The sequence below is a fragment of the Diplotaxodon limnothrissa genome, linkage group LG7 (genome assembly GCF_057381915.1).
Source record: "Diplotaxodon limnothrissa isolate DT_005_m linkage group LG7, D_limnothrissa_male_GT1.1, whole genome shotgun sequence".
Classification (NCBI taxonomy): Eukaryota; Metazoa; Chordata; class Actinopteri; order Cichliformes; family Cichlidae; genus Diplotaxodon; species Diplotaxodon limnothrissa.
This window is the reverse complement of record NC_140602.1, coordinates 62,188,215-62,210,898: the sequence shown is the minus strand read 5'-3', so window position 1 is coordinate 62,210,898 and position 22,684 is coordinate 62,188,215. Positions and strand designations below refer to the sequence as shown.

At 36.8% G+C, this 22,684-nt stretch overlaps 1 protein-coding gene across 1 annotated transcript; it reads right to left on the bottom strand.

Moving 5' to 3' along the window:
• Window positions 1-1,636: 1,636 nt before the first annotated feature.
• On the bottom strand, window positions 1,637-18,522 carry syk (spleen tyrosine kinase). The gene is made up of 14 exons (XM_085358624.1): window positions 18,441-18,522; window positions 15,451-15,923; window positions 14,186-14,346; window positions 9,945-10,083; window positions 9,723-9,804; window positions 9,516-9,571; window positions 9,126-9,182; window positions 8,336-8,414; window positions 5,166-5,325; window positions 4,394-4,603; window positions 3,623-3,812; window positions 2,755-2,895; window positions 1,839-1,951; window positions 1,637-1,732 (listed from the first exon to the last, which is right to left on the bottom strand). The coding sequence occupies exons 2-14, from the start codon at window positions 15,850-15,852 to the stop codon at window positions 1,660-1,662; spliced, it is 1,863 nt and encodes a 620-aa protein (XP_085214750.1). The 5' UTR covers window positions 15,853-15,923; window positions 18,441-18,522; the 3' UTR covers window positions 1,637-1,659.
• Window positions 18,523-22,684: the final 4,162 nt, after the last annotated feature.

The window sequence follows — 22,684 nt, the reverse complement described above, 5'->3', positions numbered from 1 at the left end:
TGGATTACAACATGGTACACAATAAAGTGTGGTTGCTTACTCATCTACCTTGTCTGACCATCTGAAAACAGTCATCTTTGTTGTTTACAGGAAGATTATTTACCTTGAACCTTGCCAGATGTGATTTTGTAAACCTATGGTCATATACTTAAGGCACTGCATAATTCAACAAGTAAATGATAAACTGCATACTGCATCTATAACAACAGCTTGACTTCATAGTAGAAGAGCCTGGGTACCCAGCTTGCCCACCTGCAGTCCAGACCTTTCACCAGTTGGAAAACATCTGGTGTATCATGATACAAAAATGGAAGAACTGGGATTGTTGAGCAGCTAGAATCGTATATCAGAACAATATTCCTCTGCCAATATTCCAGCAACTGGTCTCCTCAGTTCACTGATATTTATAGATCAAGAGGAGGTGGAGCTAAAGATAAACATGTCCTTGACCTAGCGTTTCTCAGTTTAAACATTTGATATAGATAGAGAGCAGATAGTCTGTCTTTCACATTACAGTATGTATCTGTAGGTAATATAAGCAGACATTCTTAGCATTCCAATCCTCTGTTAACCATCTCCCTCTGTTGGCTTTTATTGGTGTCATTTGTGTTCGCAATGCTCTAATTCTCTGATTAAAAAGGCCTCAGTAACTTCCAGATTTGAATCTGATGCCATGTCTTTTTCTTTTTGAACTGTTACAGATTTACATATAACTTTACTACCAAAAACTGTACTTGTAACCAAGAAAAAAACAAATATCACATCATAAGATGGCATTGTAGTTGCTTCATCATCTTTCTTCACTTCCAATCTCTGTGGCACAGAGAGAGTTGTTGATACCTTTGTTAACATCTTGTTTTAATCAGAATCCTAGGGTTGTGTGATGTGTTGCTGCCATGTTTCATTTCCACCAGTTCTTTAGAGTAATTTGTTCTGGTTTGCTACAATCATCTGTACCAGGTATAGAGGCTTAAGATTTTGGTACCTAAATAGATAGGTTTACTTTTGAAAAAGATTTGTAATGCATTTATGAAGCTCTAGCTCTAGTCATTTGTTTGCCGATGTTTTTCTGTTCAGGAAGTGGCTCAACAATCCATTTGAATTGTTCTACTTTATTGCTCTTAGCTGAGGTAACCAAAAGCGCAAAATAGCAGCAAATCCTTCGTCAGATTTTGAGTTACTCTAATGTTTTATATGTCAACCAACCACTTGGTCACTGACTTTGACAATGTATATATATAAAATAATTTGAAGGCATATGAATGTAATTTATTCATCTTAGAATTGTTTATGCAAGTACAGAAACTCAGAGTGCTGAAGATGCTTAAACAAGGTCGGATTGTATGTTGATATTAGGAAGCTTATAGGAAAACAGTAAGTTATGTAGTTTTTAGGTATAACATCAGTGATTGCCGTGAAATAAGATAGACTTGTAACAGTTTATTATCATTTTCATATGGCTTACATTCAAGAACAAATAAATGTAATAGGAATTATATTTGCATAATCAGAGTTTATATTAAAAGAGAATATATTCCAGTTAAAGTCTATATTTTACAGCATTTATTATCCATAACAATCTCTGAACCAATATGTGTAAAAGCTCATTTTCATCATCAGCCACTAGTTTGCATAGTCTCATAACATTCAAGTGAGCAATCACTGTGCAATGTCGTAGTAATAATCTCGTAGTCTTGGCTCAACAACATTAAATCCAGGCCTCTCATTTGCCCTGGAAGACATGAAAATAACATGCAATAATCACAAAAGATGTCCATAAAACATAAACCGGTTTGCTGTTTGTTCAGCTAATGCCTTATGATGAACATGTTACTTACTTATATGTCCAGCAGGTCTTCATGAGCTCATACATCTCCAGTGGACACTTCTCTGGGGAGTCCATACGCTTACCACTTTCAATCATCTGCAGGACATCATTTCCTTTCATTCCCTGTAAGGAGTTAAAAATTCAGAACAAATAAGACGCCATCAAATAAATTAAAATGTAAAGGCATAGAGATTATCAAAGTCATAATTTTTGTGTTGCAACCATTATTTTTTAATAGCAATAAGAAGGTTAGTACATAATTCTAAAGTCACACACTAAGATTATTATCCATCTATCCATTCGCTTATCCTTTTCAGGGTCGCGGGGGGCGCTGGAGCCTATCCTAGCTGTCATAGGGCGAGAGGCAGGGTACACCCTGGACAGGTCGCCAGTCTGTCCCAGGGCCAACACACAGGGACAGACAACCATTCACACTCACACCTAGTGGCAATTTGGATTATCCAATTAACCTATCCCCACAAGCTGCATGTCTTTGGACGGTGGGAGGAAGCCGGAGTACCCGGAGGGAACCCACGCAAACATGGGGAGAACATGCAAACTCCACACAGAAAGACCCCGGCCTGATGGTGGAATTGAACTCAGGACCTTCTTGCTGTGCGGCAACAGTGCTAACCACCGTGCCAAGATCATTATGATACATGCAATTCATAGGTCAAGATTTCATAGGTAGACAGTGAGTACACATCACAAAATTATTCTATAAATTACAACTAAACAAATCTGAAACATTTGTTTTGTAGTCATTTAGTTTACATAAGACAGCAACTATAAAGAATAAAAATTAACAAAATAAAGGCTGCAACAGCTGTTTGAATATTAAACTAATATTCAAACAAAAACACAATGTGTGAGTGAGTGAGGTTACATGTGTCACCATAACTCCTTATATTCAATAATAATAATACCTTGTATGGTTTTTGGCCATAGGAGTAAGCCTCCCACATGAGCACCCCAAAGCTCCACACATCACTTTTGGATGAGAACTTGAAGTAGTTTATACATTCAGGCGCGTACCATTTCACTGGCCACTTCCCATGACCTTTTGCCTAAAGGGAGAGACACGCAAACATAACTAGTTTTAATTTCATGCCACACTGGTCATTTTGCAGCTTCAAATAACACAATGATTAGGACTGGTTCCTGGCAGTAGTGTTCACAATATGATAACAGATACAAGTAAGGCAGATTGACTGGTGTTAGTGTTACAGTTATTTTAATGCTTTACAGCAGGGATGGGCAAATCCAGGCCTCGAGTGCCGGTGTCCTGCAGGTTTTAGATCCCACTCTGGGTCAGCACACCTGAATCAAATGATTAGTTCATTACCAGGCCTCTGGAGAACTTCAAGACATGTTGAGGAGGTCATTTAGCAATTTGAATCAGCTGTGTTGGATCAAGGACACATCTAAAACCTGCAGGACAGTCCTTGAGGCCAGGAGTTGCCTACCCCTGCTTTACAGTAACACTTTCATTGAGAGTGACTTACTTTTAAACAAAAATCTAAGAGTGTTGATGCATGCTCAATCATGAAGATAAGGAAATCCCAAAAAGTTTGTGGGATTCTGTTCATGAGGACAGTTTTTTCAGTGGGAGAAATATTTTGTCAGTCATCAAAGTGACTTCTTTAGACAAAATGTTTCTCTCACTGAAAACGCTACGTCCTCACGAACAGAATCAACTTTTTGGGAAAAATCTAAGACGTTCATAGAGATGGACCATCAAGGCTTTTTGAGAGTATAAGGACAGATGACGTGTCATCCTATACCATATGTTACCTTGTAGTAGTTTTGATCCTCAGCAACAGCTTTAGAGAGGCCAAAGTCACTGATCTTGGCATAGTGCTGTGTGACCAGCAGTACATTCCTTGCAGCAAGGTCCCTGTGGACAAAGTTATGCTCCTCCAGGTACTTCATCCCCATAGACACCTGATGGACCAGCTCTGTGATATTCTTTATGGCCGTTTGCCTGGAGATGAGTTGTTGTTACTTTAACTCTAAAAGCCACCATAAACCTCACACAATATGAGAACTGTATTTTGAAATCTTTGATTTTTTTATATACTGTTATTTTGAAACTAAAACTTATAAATAACTTCACATTTAGAAAAAAGTGATTTGTCACTTCAATCTCCTAAACTAGCAGATTACAATATTGACCACAATACTAGAGTTTTGATTAAGAGTGAAATGGGATGTGTAGGTGTTTCAGAGAACACTGAAACAGAGAATGGAGAAGTACGGCATTGGATAGGATGTGTTTCTCAACAGACATTTGCACATATCTTAGCTGATGTGAATATTGCAAGCTCTAATTGCTACTGTGTAGTGCTCTTTTGTAGCTAATGTAGATACTTGTAGAATAACTTGTTATTCTACAAGTTACTTGAGTTACTTGTAGAATAACTCAAGTAACTTACCACAAAACAGTACCTTTATAAATAAAAATTCAGACTCTATCATAATGTACTTGCATTAATGTGAAGAAAAAAAAACAATGTTCAAACAAACCAAATTGAGGAAAGAGCAAGGCCAAGTCGCAGTACATACTTATTTTTCTGCAGGAACTTGTGGAGGGGTCCCAGCTCAGCCAGCTCCATAACTAGCATGAGGTTCTCTGCTTCACAGATACCAATCATCCGGACAATATACGGATTGTCCAGCTGCTGCATTACATTGGCTTCCCGCAGCATTTCGTCACGTACTGACTGGTTATTATCATCATTCTTCAAGACTTTAACTGCAACTGTCTTCTCTGTCCTGATATGCAACATGGATTAGTGTAAGTATTAATATGTTACTACAACAGAAATGCATTTTTCAGACATTTTGACTCATCCACAGTCAACATTCATCATCAGCAAAACAACATAGTGGTACGGATATCAATAGACACAACTGTCAATAAAGTAAACCAGTAAGACAAAAGCAGTATACACTTGCATTCTGTATAAAGGGGGGGGGGGGGGGGTGTGCTATAATGAAGCCATCTTTTAATGACTGCAGGGACCAAGACTGTGATATTTGTGTCCTGTGGACTTTGCTTGGTTTTGATTTGTATGATATGAGCTGTGTGTTTTTGGAATTTGAATAACCGATTGAATATTTCTTTGGGAAAACAATGAAACAAGATGTGCTGAACTCATGTTTTATTTTTTGGGTTATATCAGTGAATCACTGACAGTGAGTTTGCCTGCTGCAGTCAGCAAATCATAAATATCATTTATGATAGGGAGAATATTTTAAATTTGTAAGTCTGATCATTTAACAAAGCATTGTGGTGCAATGTTTGTATGTAGTAATATGGTTTAATGTAGCATACTTTCTCATCTTGTAGGTGCCTTTCATGACGGTACCAAAATTCCCAGAGCCCAGTTCTCCATCCTCCAAGAAAAGATGTGAGCGATCCACTGTAGAACTCCGCAGTTCATCTGGATCCGCATAAGGACTCTCATATACCTCTGTGTCCATTGGCATGGCCTCTGATGAAGAATTCAACATGTCAAAATTAGGAAGCAGTGAAATATTAAATGAAAACATGTGAATTTGGATTTTACAAGTTTAGAATGTTCTCTAGCCAAAATAATAGCTCGTTATTCAGGTAGATTTTCCCTATTCAGATTTATCATAATCTATCTGTCTACACTGTAAAAGAAAATCCTAATATAAAAGGATTTTACTGTGTATTTTACAGTTTTGTACTGTTCTTCTAGAATATCATTAAATTTACATCAATAGACTGTGATTTCACATTTCAAGTGTACATTAACGTAAAATCACTGTAATGTAATAAAACACAATTTTCTTGTTTTTTAAATGTATTTGTCTGTACATATGCATATTTAGATTGTTAAAATACATTCACAAATGTATCATGATTTCACAAATATTTGTCCGTTATTTGAAAGATTGAACTGTTAAATTATTTGGAGTTGTGGTTGCTCGTTTTCCTTTTGTTTGCTTTGTTCATTTGTCTCTTTTAATTCTATTTTTTTTTATACTTTTTCAACATGTTCAAAATAAAGATTCAATCAATCAATCAATCAATCAATCAAATGTAATGCTATGGAAAAATATATAAAATGATTCTTATAAACTTTTTTTACATCAAATAATTATTATTATCATTGCTATTTAGGGCGATCGTGGCTCAAGAGTTGGCAGTTCGCCTTATAATCAGAAGGTTGCCGGTTCGAGCTCCGGCTCGGACACTCTTGGTCGTTGTGCCCTTGGGCAAGACACTTCACCTACCACTCACTGGTGATGGCCAGAGGGGAATTATAAAGTAGAATTGTAAAGCACTTTGAGGGTCTCAAAAAGCGCAATATGAATGCAGTCCATTATTATTTAAACCAACTGTTAAGTGTATATTTCTGTATATTTAAATATTATTATTCATATTGCCACATTAATTGACCTTGTTTATAGGTAATTTCATTAAATTGTTCCAAATTTAATGTTTCAAAGCACTTGAAAAAGGTAAAATCCCATGTAAAATTAGGGCAACAAATTGTATTTTCATTAATGGAAATAACCGTATTTTTATGAGTAAGTTATCTTCTGTTAATTTACGGTATTATTTTGGCGCCCCAGCTGCCGGAATATTACTGTTTTTTTAAGATGTTTTCTCTAACAGTGTAGTATGTCCCCTATATGAAAGCATAAAACTGATTTTACTTATTTTTGAAAAACATTGTACTGGAAAAAATATTGAAGGAGTACTGTACCTTTAGCATCACTCATTTGAAAGTGAAAAGAAATGCATTTTTTAAATCCGATTACTGTAATCCAAAAAATCTGTCATTTCTGACAGATTCAAGTTAAAGTTCATCCTAATTTTCCTTGAAGACTGGTCATCTCGAGTTACATTTTCAGGGTAAAGGAATAGTCTTGGTTTTTGTTAAACAAACAAAAATTAAAAGTATCCCTTGTCTTGTCTCATTGATATGGAGTCGTAGTGAGAGGCTTTCCTTTTTTGGTCTGGATCAGGTGACCTGGATGCTCTCTTGGTTAGGTCTATTCTGCTGACAGCACTAAGTACTTTCCTTTCACTCTCTATAGATTCATATGCCAATATTGCATGTGATTATCTTTTGTCTGCTTGTGTTTTGTCCCGTTTGTTGTATGCTTTTGTTACACAGAGCAGCTACGTGAACGGTACTCACACAGAGGTCAGTTATCTTTTTCATTTCTTTACATCTTCATGATATACAACTCTGGATACTGTAGCTCCCCAGAAAAAAAACCCTCAAATATACCAGGGAGTCTGAAATACTTGATCCCCTGGTATAATTCTCAATACACACCTTTAAAACCAATAACTAGTAAGCTAGAGATATTAAAATAATTACGTAGTCTGGAAAAATTGTTTGCTGCTTTATTTAAAAATAAGCCCTCACAAAGCTGGAACATCTTACTATTCATCGCTGGTTGAAGAAAATAAGGACAACCTTAGGTTTCTCTTAAGCACAGGCTGAAAACAAGTTTGTTTTGAGCCAACCATTCATTTAACCTTAATGACTTGATGAATTTTTTTACAAATAAAATTGTCACCATTAGAGAAATATTGCTTGTAACCATCTCACAGACATAATATTATCTACAGTTACTTTCAGTACCATTGGTATTCATTTAGAGTCTTTTTCTCCAATTGATCTTTCTGAGTTAACTTCCGTAATTACTTCCTCCAAACCATCAACATGTCTTTTAGACCCCATTCCTACAAGACTGCTCAAAGAAGTCCTGCCATTAATTAACGCTTGAATCTTAAATATGATCAACCCATCTCTAATAATGGGCTATGTACCACAGGCCTTCAAGCTGGTAGTAGTTAAACCTTTACTTAAAATAGTAACAGTTTTTACCCAACTCTCTTAGCTAATTATAGGCCAATCTCTAACCTTCCTTTCATCACAAATAAATTCTTGAGAGAGTTGTTATCAAACAGCTAACAGATCATCTGCAAAGGGAAAGTTTATTTGAAGAGTTTCAGTCAGGTTTCAGAGCTCATCACAGCACAGAAACAGATTTAGTGAAGGTTACAAATGATCTTCTTGTGGCCTCTGACAGTGGACTCATCTCTGTGCTTGTCCTGCTAGACCTCAGTGCAGCGTTCGATACTGTCGACCATAATATTCTATTACAGCGATTAGAGCACGCTGTAGGTATTACACGTACTATGCTGCAGTGGTTTGTATCATATATTTCTAATAGACTCCAATTTGTTCATGTAAATGAAGAGTCCTCTTCACACACTGAGGTTATTTATGGAGTTCCACAGGGCTTCATGCTAAGATTAATTCCTTTTACATTATACATGCTTCCTTTAGGCAGTATCATCAGAAGGCATAGCGTACATTTTCTCTGCAATCCAGATTACACCCAACATGACATAGAATCTATGCTAAATAATATTTACACAGTATGGAACATGCACAAGCAAGTTAGCAATTGAACAACAGTACATATAGGGTTTGACAAAGGCAGTCTTACCTTTACCTTTACCTTTACCGGGTATCCTAGTTTCATAAGGATTGGAGTTATCTGGAGGCCTGGGACGAGATGGTCGGTTCTGTTATCATCAGAGGAGACAGTGTTAAAGAACATTCATTATGAGAATGCATGAAGTATAGCTAAATAGCACTTACTGCTGAAAGTAACCTGCAATAAGTGAACACATGATTTCAAAGAAGGGGTTTAAGACAAGTTTACAGTCAGGGGGTATTTTGACTCTCAAACATCTCAAGCATAAAATCTCAGAAAAAATTAGGAAGAAGACTGTACAAGATAAAACTGCAGGATTCAAAAAGGGAAGAAAAAAAGACATCTGATCCAAAACTTAACTGTAACAAAGCCAGGCAAAAACAAGAATAAAAAAGAAAACAAAAAAAAAAAAATGGCAGAGGGATTTTAAAGGATGGAACATGTGGACAATATTATCACAAGCACATATAGAAAGCTACCAAATGGCTGCTTGTGGTTCTATAATGTAATTGCACTGGGTAACCTCTGGATGGTGTTAAAACATAATTACAAATACACCAACTAAGATGTCACACCAATTCAATAAGCTTGTGTGCACTGACATCCATTATTTACTTGGATGTGAGATCTATCAGAGGGATTAGAAAGGACATAATTCAAAGGACTAATATTGCAAGAAAGAGTTAGTAAATAGAAATCCACATTCCATTAGTGAAGAAGTGCAGAGGTAGAAGGAAGGTGGAGGTTACACACTGCTGTGAGCAACTATGACTGAGGAAACAGGATGTGTGTAATGCACCTTTTTTATGCCGGGAACTTTACTGATGATGGTGAAAAATCCATCTGTCGCACTTTGCTAAAAATCAAAATGTCAGAGAGGTTATCATTAATGGTAATATTAAAATCATGCATGAAATTATTACAATAGGAAAAAGATTAATGGGAAAAATAGCTCCAAACGAGGATGTGTGAAGTCGTCTGACACACACATTCATCTACACATTACAAGAAACATTTCTATGTTTGTTTTACCATACAGGGCTTCCTGAAGAAGCCATATCATTCTAATAATAAAAAACAACCCTTGTCGTAATGGTTAATGGTAACCCATACAGGCTGACTGCTGAGGCCAATTTAACCAGCATTTCTGTTTCAGTTGAATGTATTAATGCACATAGATGGAACTTACAATGGCAGAACCAAGTCTAGGATGGCCCGGTGGAAGAAAAGGCCGTCCTATCAGCCCTGTGAACATGGAATAAGACAAATGTTAATCAGCTGTGTATACAGTGTTATAATTTAGATTATTAGATATTAGTTAACATGCAGTGAAATTTGCTTTCAATGAAAGTCTTCCTGTAAACACATTTCGATTAGTTGTGTTTGTGTTTCTCACCAATATCTCCATCAGGCCTTGGACAGGGCTCTGTTAGTACTCGCAAAAGACCATCTGGTTTGTATGAGTAGTGCTCCACCAGCTGTGTTTAAACAGAGGTGTAGGCAGAGTACACACATAAGTTTTACCACCTCACCTTGTAATACATTATACAATTTCAAACAGATTAAGATTGTTGAAATGTTCTAAGTAGCCCATAAATATAAAGCACACTGGGATTACCTGCCACAAGGTGTCAAATTTCTTGCCCTCTGGAATGGAGAGCTTGCCAGCCGAGTCCTTGTCAATACGATAATGCATGACTTGTCCTTCATGCAGTAAACACAGAGCATAAGATCCATTCGCATCTCTCTGCCGAATCCTTCACATAGAAAAAAAAGGGAGAATCGTTTGAAACAGTTTTTGTTTCTGTAGTTCATTATAAGTGGCGGAGGGCTTTCACTTTGGTGGCCTCAGAATCTCATCTCTGATTTTTGCAGATGATGTGGTTCTGTTGGCTTCATCGGGTGAGGGCCTCCAGCTCGCACTGGAACGGTTCTCAGCCGAGTGTGAAGTAGGGGGAATGAGGATCAGCACCTCCAAATCTGAGGCCATGGTTCTCAGCCGGAAAAGGGTGGAGTGCCCACTCCGGGTCGGGGATGAGTTCCTGCCCCAAGTGGAGGAGTTCAAGTATCTCGGGGTCTTGTTCGCGAGTGATGGGAGAAGGGAGCCGGAGATCGACAGACGGATTGGGGCTGCAGCTGCAGTAATGCAGACGCTGCACCGGTCCGTCGTGGTGAAGAGGGAGCTGAGTGTAAAAGCGAAGCTCTCAATTTACCGGTCGATCTACGTCCCTACCCTCACCTATGGCCACGAGCTGTGGGTAGTGACCGAAAGAATGAGATCGCGGATACAAGCGGCAGAAATGAGCTTCCTCCGAAGGGTGGCTGGCCTCTCCCTTAGAGATAGGGTGAGAAGTTCGGCCATCCGGGAGGGGCTCAGAGTAGAGCAGCTGCTGCTCCACATCGAAAGGAGCCAGCTGAGGTGGTTCGGGCATCTGACAAGGATGCCCCCTGGGCGCCTCCTGGGTGAGGTGTTCCAGGCATGTCCCACCGGGAGGAGGCCCCGGGGCAGACCCAGGACACGCTGGAGAGATTATATCTCTCAGCTGGCCTGGGAACGCCTTGGTATTCCCCCGGATAAGCTGGAGGAGGTGGCTGGGGAGAGGGAGGTCTGGGCCTCTTTGCTTAGGCTGCTGCCCCCGCGACCCGGCCCCGGACAAAGCGGATGAAGATGGATGGATGGATGGATAGTTCATTATATACATATATACCATTAAATAACTACAAAAATGTTCACATCTGACTGCAAACTGTGAATCAGTGATTAGGTGGTTTTTCAACTCATCTGATAGCTATTATGGAACGCAAAAGCAATGAATATCTTTTTTTACAGTTTCAAGATGTATTAACATTATTCATGCACAATACTTCAAGGTCACAAGAAAAAATGTCTATAAATGTAAAAAAAAATCCTACTTATTGTAGAGTCTTTACCTTATGCACCTTGAGGCAACTGTTGCGATTTGAAGCTATACCAATAATACTAAACTGAATTGGCCTAAAATCCTAGTGCTCATGAATGAACTCATGAATTTGTACATTTTTCTGTTTGTTTTCATTTATTTATTTTGCAAATTTACAACTTTAATTCAGAAAATTATGAATATTTTCCACTGCTGCGTCTGTATTGCTTTTTATTTATCTACGATGGCTCACTAAGCACAATGAAACCAAATATTAGTCTGAATTTTCAATTGAGAAATCATGTTACCCCGCCTATTACCACATACTGTGTCAGATGTGATAAGTTGTGGCTAAGTGCAACTTTTTTCATAGACTTGCATTTTAAAAAAAACCTCATCACATGGAGACATTACAGTAAATAAGAAGTAAGGAGAACTAAACAGGAAGTAAAACTAATAGCCTGTGTGCTATTATCAATAACTGTGCTCCAGAATGCTATGTGTGCAGTATGTGATTCACTCTTAACAAAATTTCAATAAAATTTAGAGACATAAGCATAACATGATGATGTGTTTCAGTGGAAAGTAAGTTTCCTGCTAGATGTTACATGAGAGAAGGGACAGAACAGTTACATTTTGCCCTGCTGTTAGTCTCCCTCTTGTTTGGCTACTTCAGGAAGTCCTTTGCAAACTGCCAGAGCGGAAACCACAGTGTGTTTGTGTGTTTGTGTCTCTCTGTGTCTGTATGTGTGTGTATGTGTGTGTGCATGTGTATGTTCCTCTCTTTCTTCAAGCGAGACCACAGCCGCTCAACTGAAGCTTGAGGTTCTATAAATACTTTACAAACTTTATTCAGTGGTTTCAAAGCAAAAAGACATTTTATGCATTTGACAAATGAAATGTAATAAGATGGAATGGAAGCAATACAGTGCTAACATAGCTGTGTTTGTTTAGACTGCTTGCATTTGTAGAATTTGATGTATTTCACTTACATTACAAAACCATATTAGAAAATCATATTTAAAAAATACTTTAACAACGAACAAATTGACATAATATGTATCTTTCAGTCTTCATCTATTCTCCACCTTTTTGAGAATAAAAGTTACATAAGAGAACTACTCAATAGGAAATACTCAAGAGTTCTGCCCCAGAGGAAAGGAAATTTCTAAATATTTTCATTGCCCAACCTATTTCTCAGACACATAACTGAACTGAGTTTCGTGTCATTGTGAGAGTTTAATCATTTGCTATCTCTGAAAGGCAGAAGCTCCTGGAGGGAAAAAAGCTACCCTCAACTTTAATAATTTCTTTGCTTTTTCTTTTCTCACTTCACTGATCTTGAGTTCACAGCTCTTGAGATAACACTCAGAAAATGCAACAAAAAAGGATGACACTGCACAATCTTAGGAGTTCTAGTTTCAGTCCTGTACTTGCCCTGCTTGTTATTGTGTTTCTTCAGTATTTGGATGTTGTAAGTTGTCTGAGACTGTATTCTTTTGCTCACTAATTTTGTAAAGCTGCAGATAATATTACTATTTTACTTTACTTTTGCTGCTCACCATAGTCTTTCATTTGTCTCCTCTGAAATAAACATATAGTTAAGTTAGGTAAAGTAAAGGCAAACCAAATGGAAACCTCATGAGGTTATTAAAATGTCAAGTTCTGAGAGGATTTGGGTTACAGAATATTGTATGGCTTTCTTGAAAATAAATGAAAAGACTCTGTTGATGTTGTCTTTAAAACAGTGAAATAAATAACTGACTCAGTCCAATTCCAGGTGATGTTGCAGTGTTGTGTGTATAATGAATTAATTTACTGTTTTGGCCAGACCTCAGCAATATGAAGTAAGACAATGAATCTGAATAAGACTTCTACTGTCATTGAAACAGCTGAACGTTTGAGTCTGATTTCACTGTTTTACAGGGTTAAAACAAACAAACAAACAAACAAACAAACAAACAAACAAACAAACAAACAAACAAAAAACCCAAAAGCATCCTTTTCTGAGTGAATTAATACATTAATATTAAATAACAAAACAATTTACTGTGCATGAACCACTTGTAGGTTTTGTCACATTTCTACCAATGTGGTAATGTTTTTTTACTCTAGTTTATCCTATTTAGCAGTTAGGAATGCTATGAACACAATGAACATAGTGAACGTTAAACTAAAATATTTTTAAAATGCAAATGTAGTTGAATAATATTTTTTTTACCAGCTAACTTCTTACAAAGTGAAGCTAAGAGGAACTGAAATATTAAAACCACATTAAACCAATGTCATTTGTTTGTAAAACAACACCTCGTTACATTTTTCAAGGTCTTTTCTAGTGCCATGAGGGCCATTTTGTCACGGGCAAGAATGTAGAAGTTCAGCACGAGAATCACTGTATGAAAAATACAAAAAAAAAGCCATTTTAAAAGCAATTAGTCCAGAGTCAGACAGATGTTTTAATATTTTGTCTTCCATCATGGTTAAGGTCTCTTCAGCTGTGTCAATTCAATGCACACTATTTGCACACACTATCAGTGGCAGGTTTCACAGCTAAACTTGTACAAGTGATTCATTTTATTGAATAGAAAAATTATGAATATAAATATGGAATCGTAAAGTCCATAAAGAGGTTTTCTTCCAAGCCATAACTCTAAATGCTCTTCAGTTAGATTTTTCTACCCTGTCAGATAGAACTCAAATTCAATCCATGTAGTAACCGCAAGCAGTTCTTTAAAACTATGTTTTAACTGGTTTTCTAAAATTTATTGATCAGGACTAACAAAACATGAACATGAAACATGAAAAGACAATTATTTTTCAGACCAGAACCAAAAGACGCAGTGTAAAATTTTACCATGAGAGGAATGATATTATTCTTCTGGCTTTTTATAGGATTTTCTACTACTGCCTGCAAACACAGCAAATAATTTAATAAAAAGAGAATTAATATAATACTTACAGAAACTTTCCATTTGCACGCGGGCCACATTGAAGCCTGGGCTCAGAGTCTTCTCGTGTTATTGTTCCATGAAACCAGGGCATTCTTTCATGAGCAGTGGTAGCGATGAGCTTCTCCAGCTGAGGTCGCTGGCTGATGATGGCCTGCTCCAAAGCTGCACCCTGCAAACAGGCAACACACTTAGCTGCACTTGTAATATAAAGCTAGATTAATGCTGCCTACGTCCACCCAGAGCACACTCGTAAAACTCACTTTAACTCTAGATTTATCCAGGTATAATGGCTGACTTACATATTGCGCCTGTCTAAGAAGTGGTTTTGTACATACATCCATGTGCAATTGAGAACAAGAGGTGACGCACAAGCAGCAGAGTCTGAGGAATAGTTGAGATAACCATTTATCTGGGCGACCATGGCTCAGGGGGTTGGGAAGCGTATCTGTAACCGGAAGGTCGCCGGTTTGATTCCTGGGCTCTCTGTCCTGGTCGTTGTGTCCTTGGGCAAGACACTTTACCTACCGCCTACTGGTGTTGGCCAGAGGGGCCGATGGCGCGATATGGCAGCCTTGCTTCTGTCAGTCTGCCCCAGGGCAGCTGTGGCTACAACCGTAGCTTGCCTCCACCAGTGCGTGAATGCGAGAGTGAATGAATAGTGGCATTGTAAAGCGCTTTGGGTGCCTTGAAAAGCGCTATATAAATCCAATCCATCATTATTGAATTTTCAGTATGGAAGAGACAGATTGGATACCACTATTGTTGTGGTGGAGATACTAGAACATCAACACAACCTGAGCTATCAGTTGCTATTTGGGCCTCCTGAAGTGAGCAATGGAAATTTTGTTGATTCCCTTCAACATTACTGGGAGTCCATGATGGTCTTATCTGGTCTGGTCTACTAATGAGGACAATTTTTAAAGGTAGCCTTTTGATCAAGATATGGTAACACAGTAGCATTATTTAAAAGAAGTCAAAGTAACATTATTACCAAAATTGGAGACAGACCAAAGTGACTTTCCTCTGACCTTCTTTACTTCCTGCAATTATATGCTTTTTCTAGGCCTAGGGTTTATTAACAAAATTTAATGTGTGTAAAATGTAAAATACACTTTTAACATCTCAACAATTATGTTGGTGACTTTTATCATGAATGTAAATAAAGCCCAAACTGCAAAAAACCATCATTTAGTTTGCTATGGTATTCCATAAAGTTCTGACTTCTCATTTCAAATATGGTTTTCTTATATTATATAATAGAGCTGAAACTTACCTGCAGGTTCCAGGTCTGCTTTACATACTCCCGTATGAGTTTTTCCTTCAGGTCCTCAAACGGCCCAACTTTCGGCTGCATGTTCTTGGGCCTGTTACAAGGCTTCTTCAGCAGACACACAAGACCGTCTGGTTCTTGGGAATGGTAGTCGATCACATCAACGGGACTTCTGTAGCTCTTACCACCAGCAATAGCATACATGTCATTGGGCTGTCTTTCAATTGTGTAGTGGTAACAACGGCCTGCATTTGACACGGACAGTGCAAAGCCTCCAAGATAGTTTCGGCTTTGGCGTAGGAGGTACAGGCCATTGCTTAGGCCTGTCTGCCGCAGGTAGTCCTCTGCCTCTTCCCTGGTAATATTGCCATAAAAGAATGGCAATGAATTTACATTGTCAGCCATACTGGCTTTTGGTGAGTGGCTCCCTTTAAGGAAGTCCCTTCACAAACTTCTTCCACTAGGATGAAATTCACCTAAAAACAAAAATTGGAAACAAATAGGAAATGAGACAGATTTCAAGTAGAATTGCATGACATGATAAATCATTTAGCACTGAATCCCACAATCGAATCACAAACAATAAACAATCCCAGCATATGGTGACTGAAAAGTCAACATGTGTGATGATTTTCTTAGTTTGCAAATGTGTATTCCATTTTGTGTTTTGAGTCTTTCATAATGCAAAAATGGTGATTAGTTTCTGCCTGTTTAAACACAGCAGTATTTTTGTTTCCGGGGAATTTTTTGTTTTGTGTTATTTTTAACTCTGTCTAAATTTGCACAGCACAGCTGCTCTTTTGCATGAAAACTAAAATCTGAAAAAACAATAACTTTAACCATTTGAAGCACAATATTTAAATGGCTCAAGCTCACTTTAAGTTCCCAGAAGACATGACGTGATAGTGTTTATAAAATTTGGATACTTTTTTTTTTCGTGTAGAGCTGCCTACCTGCTTTGCAATGTAAACTAAAGCACATAAAGCAAGTTATCATTGGGTTTCAGCAGCATTGCTTTTTGAACTCACAAAGGTCAGAAATAAGTCTGAGCTGTCAAAGGTTTTGGCCATGTTTTAGCCATAAAGACACCACATAGACAGGTTCCTGACTTTTTCACCTATTATTGTCTTTACTGTGTTTTTAGGTTCTTATGTGGAACTAACCTGACCAAGTCACCAAAATATAAGGATTCATTTGCCTTTACTAACATTTTAAAGATACCAAAGTATATCCTGGACACCAACAAGTGATAGATCAACTTTGGGAAGAAAATAACTTTGACAAACCACTTCCTTCTTTGAGAGAAATATGAATCTATTTTAATGCTGAATGCAGACTGCAACTGAAAGTATGACATTTTTTTGCTGGTTAGACAGAACCATTTCAAATTCAACAACCATTAATGTACACATAATGAAAACTAAAACTCAGCTGAAAAGTTGCAAGGATGGTGACCTTAAAAACCTGACCATCATTGGTAGGCCTTTTTTTCAGATCACTGTGCGCATGATTAGTTTCAGCAAGACAATTCTAGCTTTTCTTAAAGTAAAGTGACCACAGTGATTATAAAATGAAACCTTAGATTAACCGATTAAATAAAAGAATAAATAAATAAATACAAGGTTTAGACATTTTTTTAACTGTTGCAGATATTAAGACAGTGCACTGACCTTGTTTTTATGACCCCATTGTTCCATTTAACAGTTAACAAAATCTTTCCTGTTTGTAATGCACAACAGTCTAACATTGAAAATAAAAATTTAAACGGGAATAAGCTGCACATTTGTGACCTAAAATAAGCAGCTTCTGGTATTTCCTGACAATGTCATCACACTACAGACCTCTTGAACTCTGCTCTCCTTGAGAATCTACCTTCCTTTCAGACTGTTTGATGTTATTTTTGATTGAGTTGTACTTTGTATTTTTTGTTTTCAATGAAATGCTAGTCACTAGCAGTTAATCCTTTTTAATCATTTTACTTGCTAAGCAGGAATGTACAAATAGCTTTCAATGTGCAGAAAAAACAATTAAATCTAGCATCCATAACTTCACACGTAGAGATAGATATATGGTAGAACAGCTACTAAATGGAGTAGGGTTTTCCTTTTCTTTAACGAAACACGAGGACTACAAATAAATTTCCCTCAAAAATAGAATTAATGTTAGAGTACTTTTGTATAAAAGCTGTCCCGGATCTCATGTCATAAATATGTCACACTAAAATGCTGTCACTGTCTCTGAAGACAGTTCAGATAGTTAACTGTAACACTTTTGTTTACAGATAAATTTGATGATATTTTTTTTTAAATCCAAATTTCAGTACTGGGCATCCTTTAATGTGTCACACCCAAACTCTGTGGTGTCATTCAATGGCTTATGCAGTTGGAAAGAACCCAAAGACACGTGCCAGAAAAAAAAATGCTATGCTAGACACAATTATTTTTATTTCTTGATCAGTTTTTAGCTGAGGCAGTTGTTTCAGTGAAATCATGCTGAGTATTTGAAATGTCTGGTGTTTTTTTTAGGCTCAGAAGTGGAATTAAGCACTTTGGTCAAATGTATTTTATTATTTTCCACAGCTGAAAAAAGATGCTAAAAGTGCCTCCTGATAATCTGACACTGTAGATAACACGAGATCCAGAACATTCTTTTCTCTTTTCTTTAAAAACCCTATTAGAATGGTAAAATAAGAAAACAATGGCCAAATCACTTAAATGATTTTAAATGTGTTATTCATTGAACATAATTATTACTTCCCAAAACAAGCACAGCAGCAAGTGACAAATGAACAAATGAAAATGATCTCACACTGTAGGGCAGATTTTTTTTTCTGATCAAAAACAAGTCAGCAGTTAGTGAGAAATGGTAAGCCTCGATAAGACAGTAAAAAAAAGAGGAAGTATAATTATTGTCGTTAACGAGACAGTCAAATGTAGCTTACTGGTAAATTTTAAATAGTCGTTTTTGAAAGAAGACACAAAGACTACACTTACTGTAGATATTGTTGTGAACTAGTTCCACTGTTCAACTTCAGAGCCCAGTTGAGTTTTTCAGCCCTTCAGTATATCAACTTCCAACAGTCTGAGCAATACATGAACAGGTCATCTTAAATTCAGTCAGCTCCTGACAAAAAAAAAAAAAAAGTGCTGTCAATATCTCATAAAACCAGGGAGCTTACACTCACGGGTATCCTGGTTGTGTTTTCCAGCTGAAGCAGGTTAACCTTTACTTTAAGTACTGACACACAGTAAAGCGGTGGAGCTCTGAAGCTTCCTCATTTCAACGACTTCCTTGACAATTTAACTCTTATACTTCCCTTTTTTAATCTGCACACTGACCAACAAGACAACAGGAAATGATGTGGCAACACCAAAAACACAAATAAAATGTGTAATTCAAATTCATCGTTAACTCGGGTGGAACGTTATTTTTTGGGGGAAATTACTGTTTGATATTTTCTTTCTGGCCTGTAAAAAATGTGAGATTATCTAAGAGAATGTACTTGTTAAATATAGTTCTTTTTCATCTATTTCTTGTATTTAAAAAAATGTTAACATTTGGCTTTTTTTGGTATGTGCTATGATGTATTTCACATGTTTTATCATATCTCGAAAATTCTAATCTTATAATGAATTTTAGAGCTGTTTTTTCCGAGCTTGGTGGGTCTTCAACATGTTTATGTCAGTCATGTTGTTCCATGTTATCTTCAATCTCATCATCTTTAGTTTTAAAAATTATTCTGGATAATATTATATAAATATTTCTTCATAAGTGAGCTTGGCTGTTACCTGCATGTATTTACTGTTACCTGTGTTCCCAATTGAGAGTTTTATGTATTTTTTAAAAACAGGTAATAAACGTGATACTTCGAGTTTTCTGACATCAACACTTTGAAACTCTCGATGTGTGTGTGTCAGTATAAAATAGCACAGGGTGGTGGAAAGCAGACAGGGACAGTCAGTCACTCGTGTTTACCACTCAGGAAGCGCCAGCTAGCTTTGGTGTGTGTAAAACTCGTCACATACTAAAACAAAGACACACATGCATGCATATGTACATCCTCGATCGTCCTTGAAGCTGCAAGCTCTGGCTGATGTGGTCATGGCCAAAATGTTTCCAATCAGTTGCAAGTAAGCTGAAAATTGCACAAAAATGTAAAATGCATGAACTACAACTGTAAGGAGGTGGTGTGTTTCTGTAACTTTGTCAAGACCGTTTAAAACATTTCCTTTCAGAAGTATAGTGTGATCACACCAAGTTTCTCACCTACTACTTATACTTACGTTTCTCTTCATCTCTAAAATGGGCTGGTTTAACTATCCTGTTTGACCTGTGGATTTTAATTGGAACAGAATGAAATATCCGTCTATAGTTTAAAACATTATTAAACAAGGATGTAAATTTATGAGGTTATGTGGTTATAAAACTCTTTGGTGTGTAGAGTTATATCGCAGACTCTTAGTGGGTTATGGTTTACACACATAATGAAAACTTTACAGTACATTACAGTAAATCGTTTGCAAACATGACTAAATTCTGAATACATTTAATGCTCTACTAGACTGTAACTGGGTGGTTACCAAAATAATTTGAAAACACAGTTATGCATGAAAATCAAAACACAGAGCTAACTACTGTTTTAGTACTTAGTACCTTTATTTATCATAATGATCTTTATCTCTGCTTTTTTTTTTTCTTTCTTTACAATTTGATAGCACATATCAGAATGTATCTAAGTGAGTACAAAGGAAATTCAAGAGTGTTTTTGAAGTTATTGAAAAAATACCAGTCATGATTAAAATGAACAGACATTATTTTTTTCATCAAGAAAAGGCTCGTTTTTGTTTTGGGTTGCTTTTACAATTTCAGATAGTTATAGCCAAATAAAGAAGGATTTTATTTAAAAATAAAACTGTGATGTTACAAGTATAGAAAAAAACTCTGAATCACTTGATCCTACTGCAGTAATCTCTGTGACTGGGTCTGAGTAAAAGTAAAAGAGAGAAGGGCATGAAAGAGATTGTGTAACACTGACATTTCAAGCTAAAGTTGTTTTATGCAGATTTAACTTTAACTTCAGGGCTAAGGAGGCTAAGGTTTCTTTGGAGTTGATGCTCAGGGGAATGGAAAAAATCTCAACCTATGATGTCAATTGTACATTTAGTGGTCTTTGTACTGTAACCTTATTGCAACTATGTCAAACTTATGTGTCTTACCACTGTGGAGGAAGTGAACTGACTTCACTTTCTCAGCTGTTTTTACACAACTTTTAATTGTTACCTTCTGGGTGTAAATTAAATATTAAGAGTAACATTTAAGTGCTTGCATGTATCCAAAACGGTCAGGTAATACAAACGTGACTTCACCGGTACCTTCTGAAATGCAGTGACATACACATACACAGCTTTAGTATGCATTCTGACCACTTTTAATTTTAGTGACAGTTGGGAGAATTTTTTTAAAGGTTTTATTTTGAAAGTTTGATTATCAAAATTCTGTTAACATAAGCATCACTACTGGAAGATTTCATTTACCTACCGGTATATACCATATGGCTCCACCTTGTGGAGAGCCATACCATCTCAACATTGCACAAACCTCATATATGCTACAATAATGATGTATACTCTTTAGATTAAAAACCATCATACACGTTAGCACTACACTGAAAAAATAATAGTGCACACTCGGTTAGCTTAACATGCTATGGTTATATGATCTATAAATACCACAAACAAAGCTCAGATTAAACCTTTAAATGTTTAATATCTGTCTAAAATACTAATGTTTTAACCAGTACATCTGAACAGTGACATACTCATATTCTTCAGGTTGGTCAGATAAAAATAAAAAGAAATTTAAAATGAACTGGCAGCAGGTCTCTACTTTAAATATAAATAGTGTCTACCACTTGCTTCTTCTGATGGTTTCCTAGTGTACTATCAAGTATCTTGTGTACTTTTCTGTACATTATTTTAAACTGTACTTTCATGGACGAGTGCTAGTGTGGGTGTGCTTAACTTGTATATGGCATAAATGCTTATTGAGTTCTTCTGCCTATGTTCACACTGCAGTAGAGCTGCCGTATTCATGTTGTAATTATGTTCTCCTTTTTGTTTCCATCAAGTTCGTGTTTTCTATAATTAAACATTCTCAAATGGTGTGTTGCACCATGTCTTAAATACATTTCTTTCCTTTTCTGTTCAGGCATCTGTATGCTGCATATTTAAATGATCATTATTCACCATATTATTTTTTTCTTATAGTCATTTTACTTTCAGAAACAGATCAAAGAACAGTGTTTCTTAAGAGCAGTGTTGATCATTTATTCCCAACCTTTTTTTTTTACTGTCTCACAACTTGATTTTAAATGTTTAAAAAAAATTATAGGTGTTTACTGATTTACCTAATCTAACTCCACCTCATCCAAAACTGATCCACACCTTCCTTTCCATAGAATAAAAATAAATTGCAAAGACCAGAACACGCAATCGTAAAAGTGAAAGAAAGAATCTTAATTTGTTACATCTGTAAGACAAAAACAACTTGTAACTAAGGCAAAAACAGGAGAAACATGACCAAATAAAATGGAGAATGTGTAAATTGACCCACAATATGATCAATATCAACATCAATATGATTACCATACCGTGTTCTTACTATGACTCTTGTTAGTATTCTCCACAAAATTTCCCTTAATTTTGTTACTTCTGTATCTGTAACACACACACACACACACACACACACACACACACACACACACACACACACACACACACACACACACACACACACACACCAGAACAGAAAAAAACCCAAGTGGGCCATTAAGACACAACTGTGTCATACTGTGGTATAAACGGATTATACGGAGAAGCAGCAAATCATGCGCAGTGGAGGAGCCCACAGTTCACTTCTGTGTTACTGCTGAACACAAGCTCCATTTTTGCATTTGTAACGTGTGTTCTGCTAAAGCTAAACTGTGATCCGTGCCTTTTAATCATAAAAATATCCTTACATGTGCGACAGAGCATAGCGAATAATATGCTTGCCCCTGCAACAGAAGGGTTCACGCCAGTGATCTTTTGGGACACGCCTCTGTGTCACATTTTATCCGCATCATTTGCAAGGTTTAATTCCTGTCCTGGAACATTATCATCGGGTCAACTCATGTTTTTTCGGTCATATAAATTCTATCTAAATGAAGCTGTTACAAAGATGCGGCGAAATGAATCGA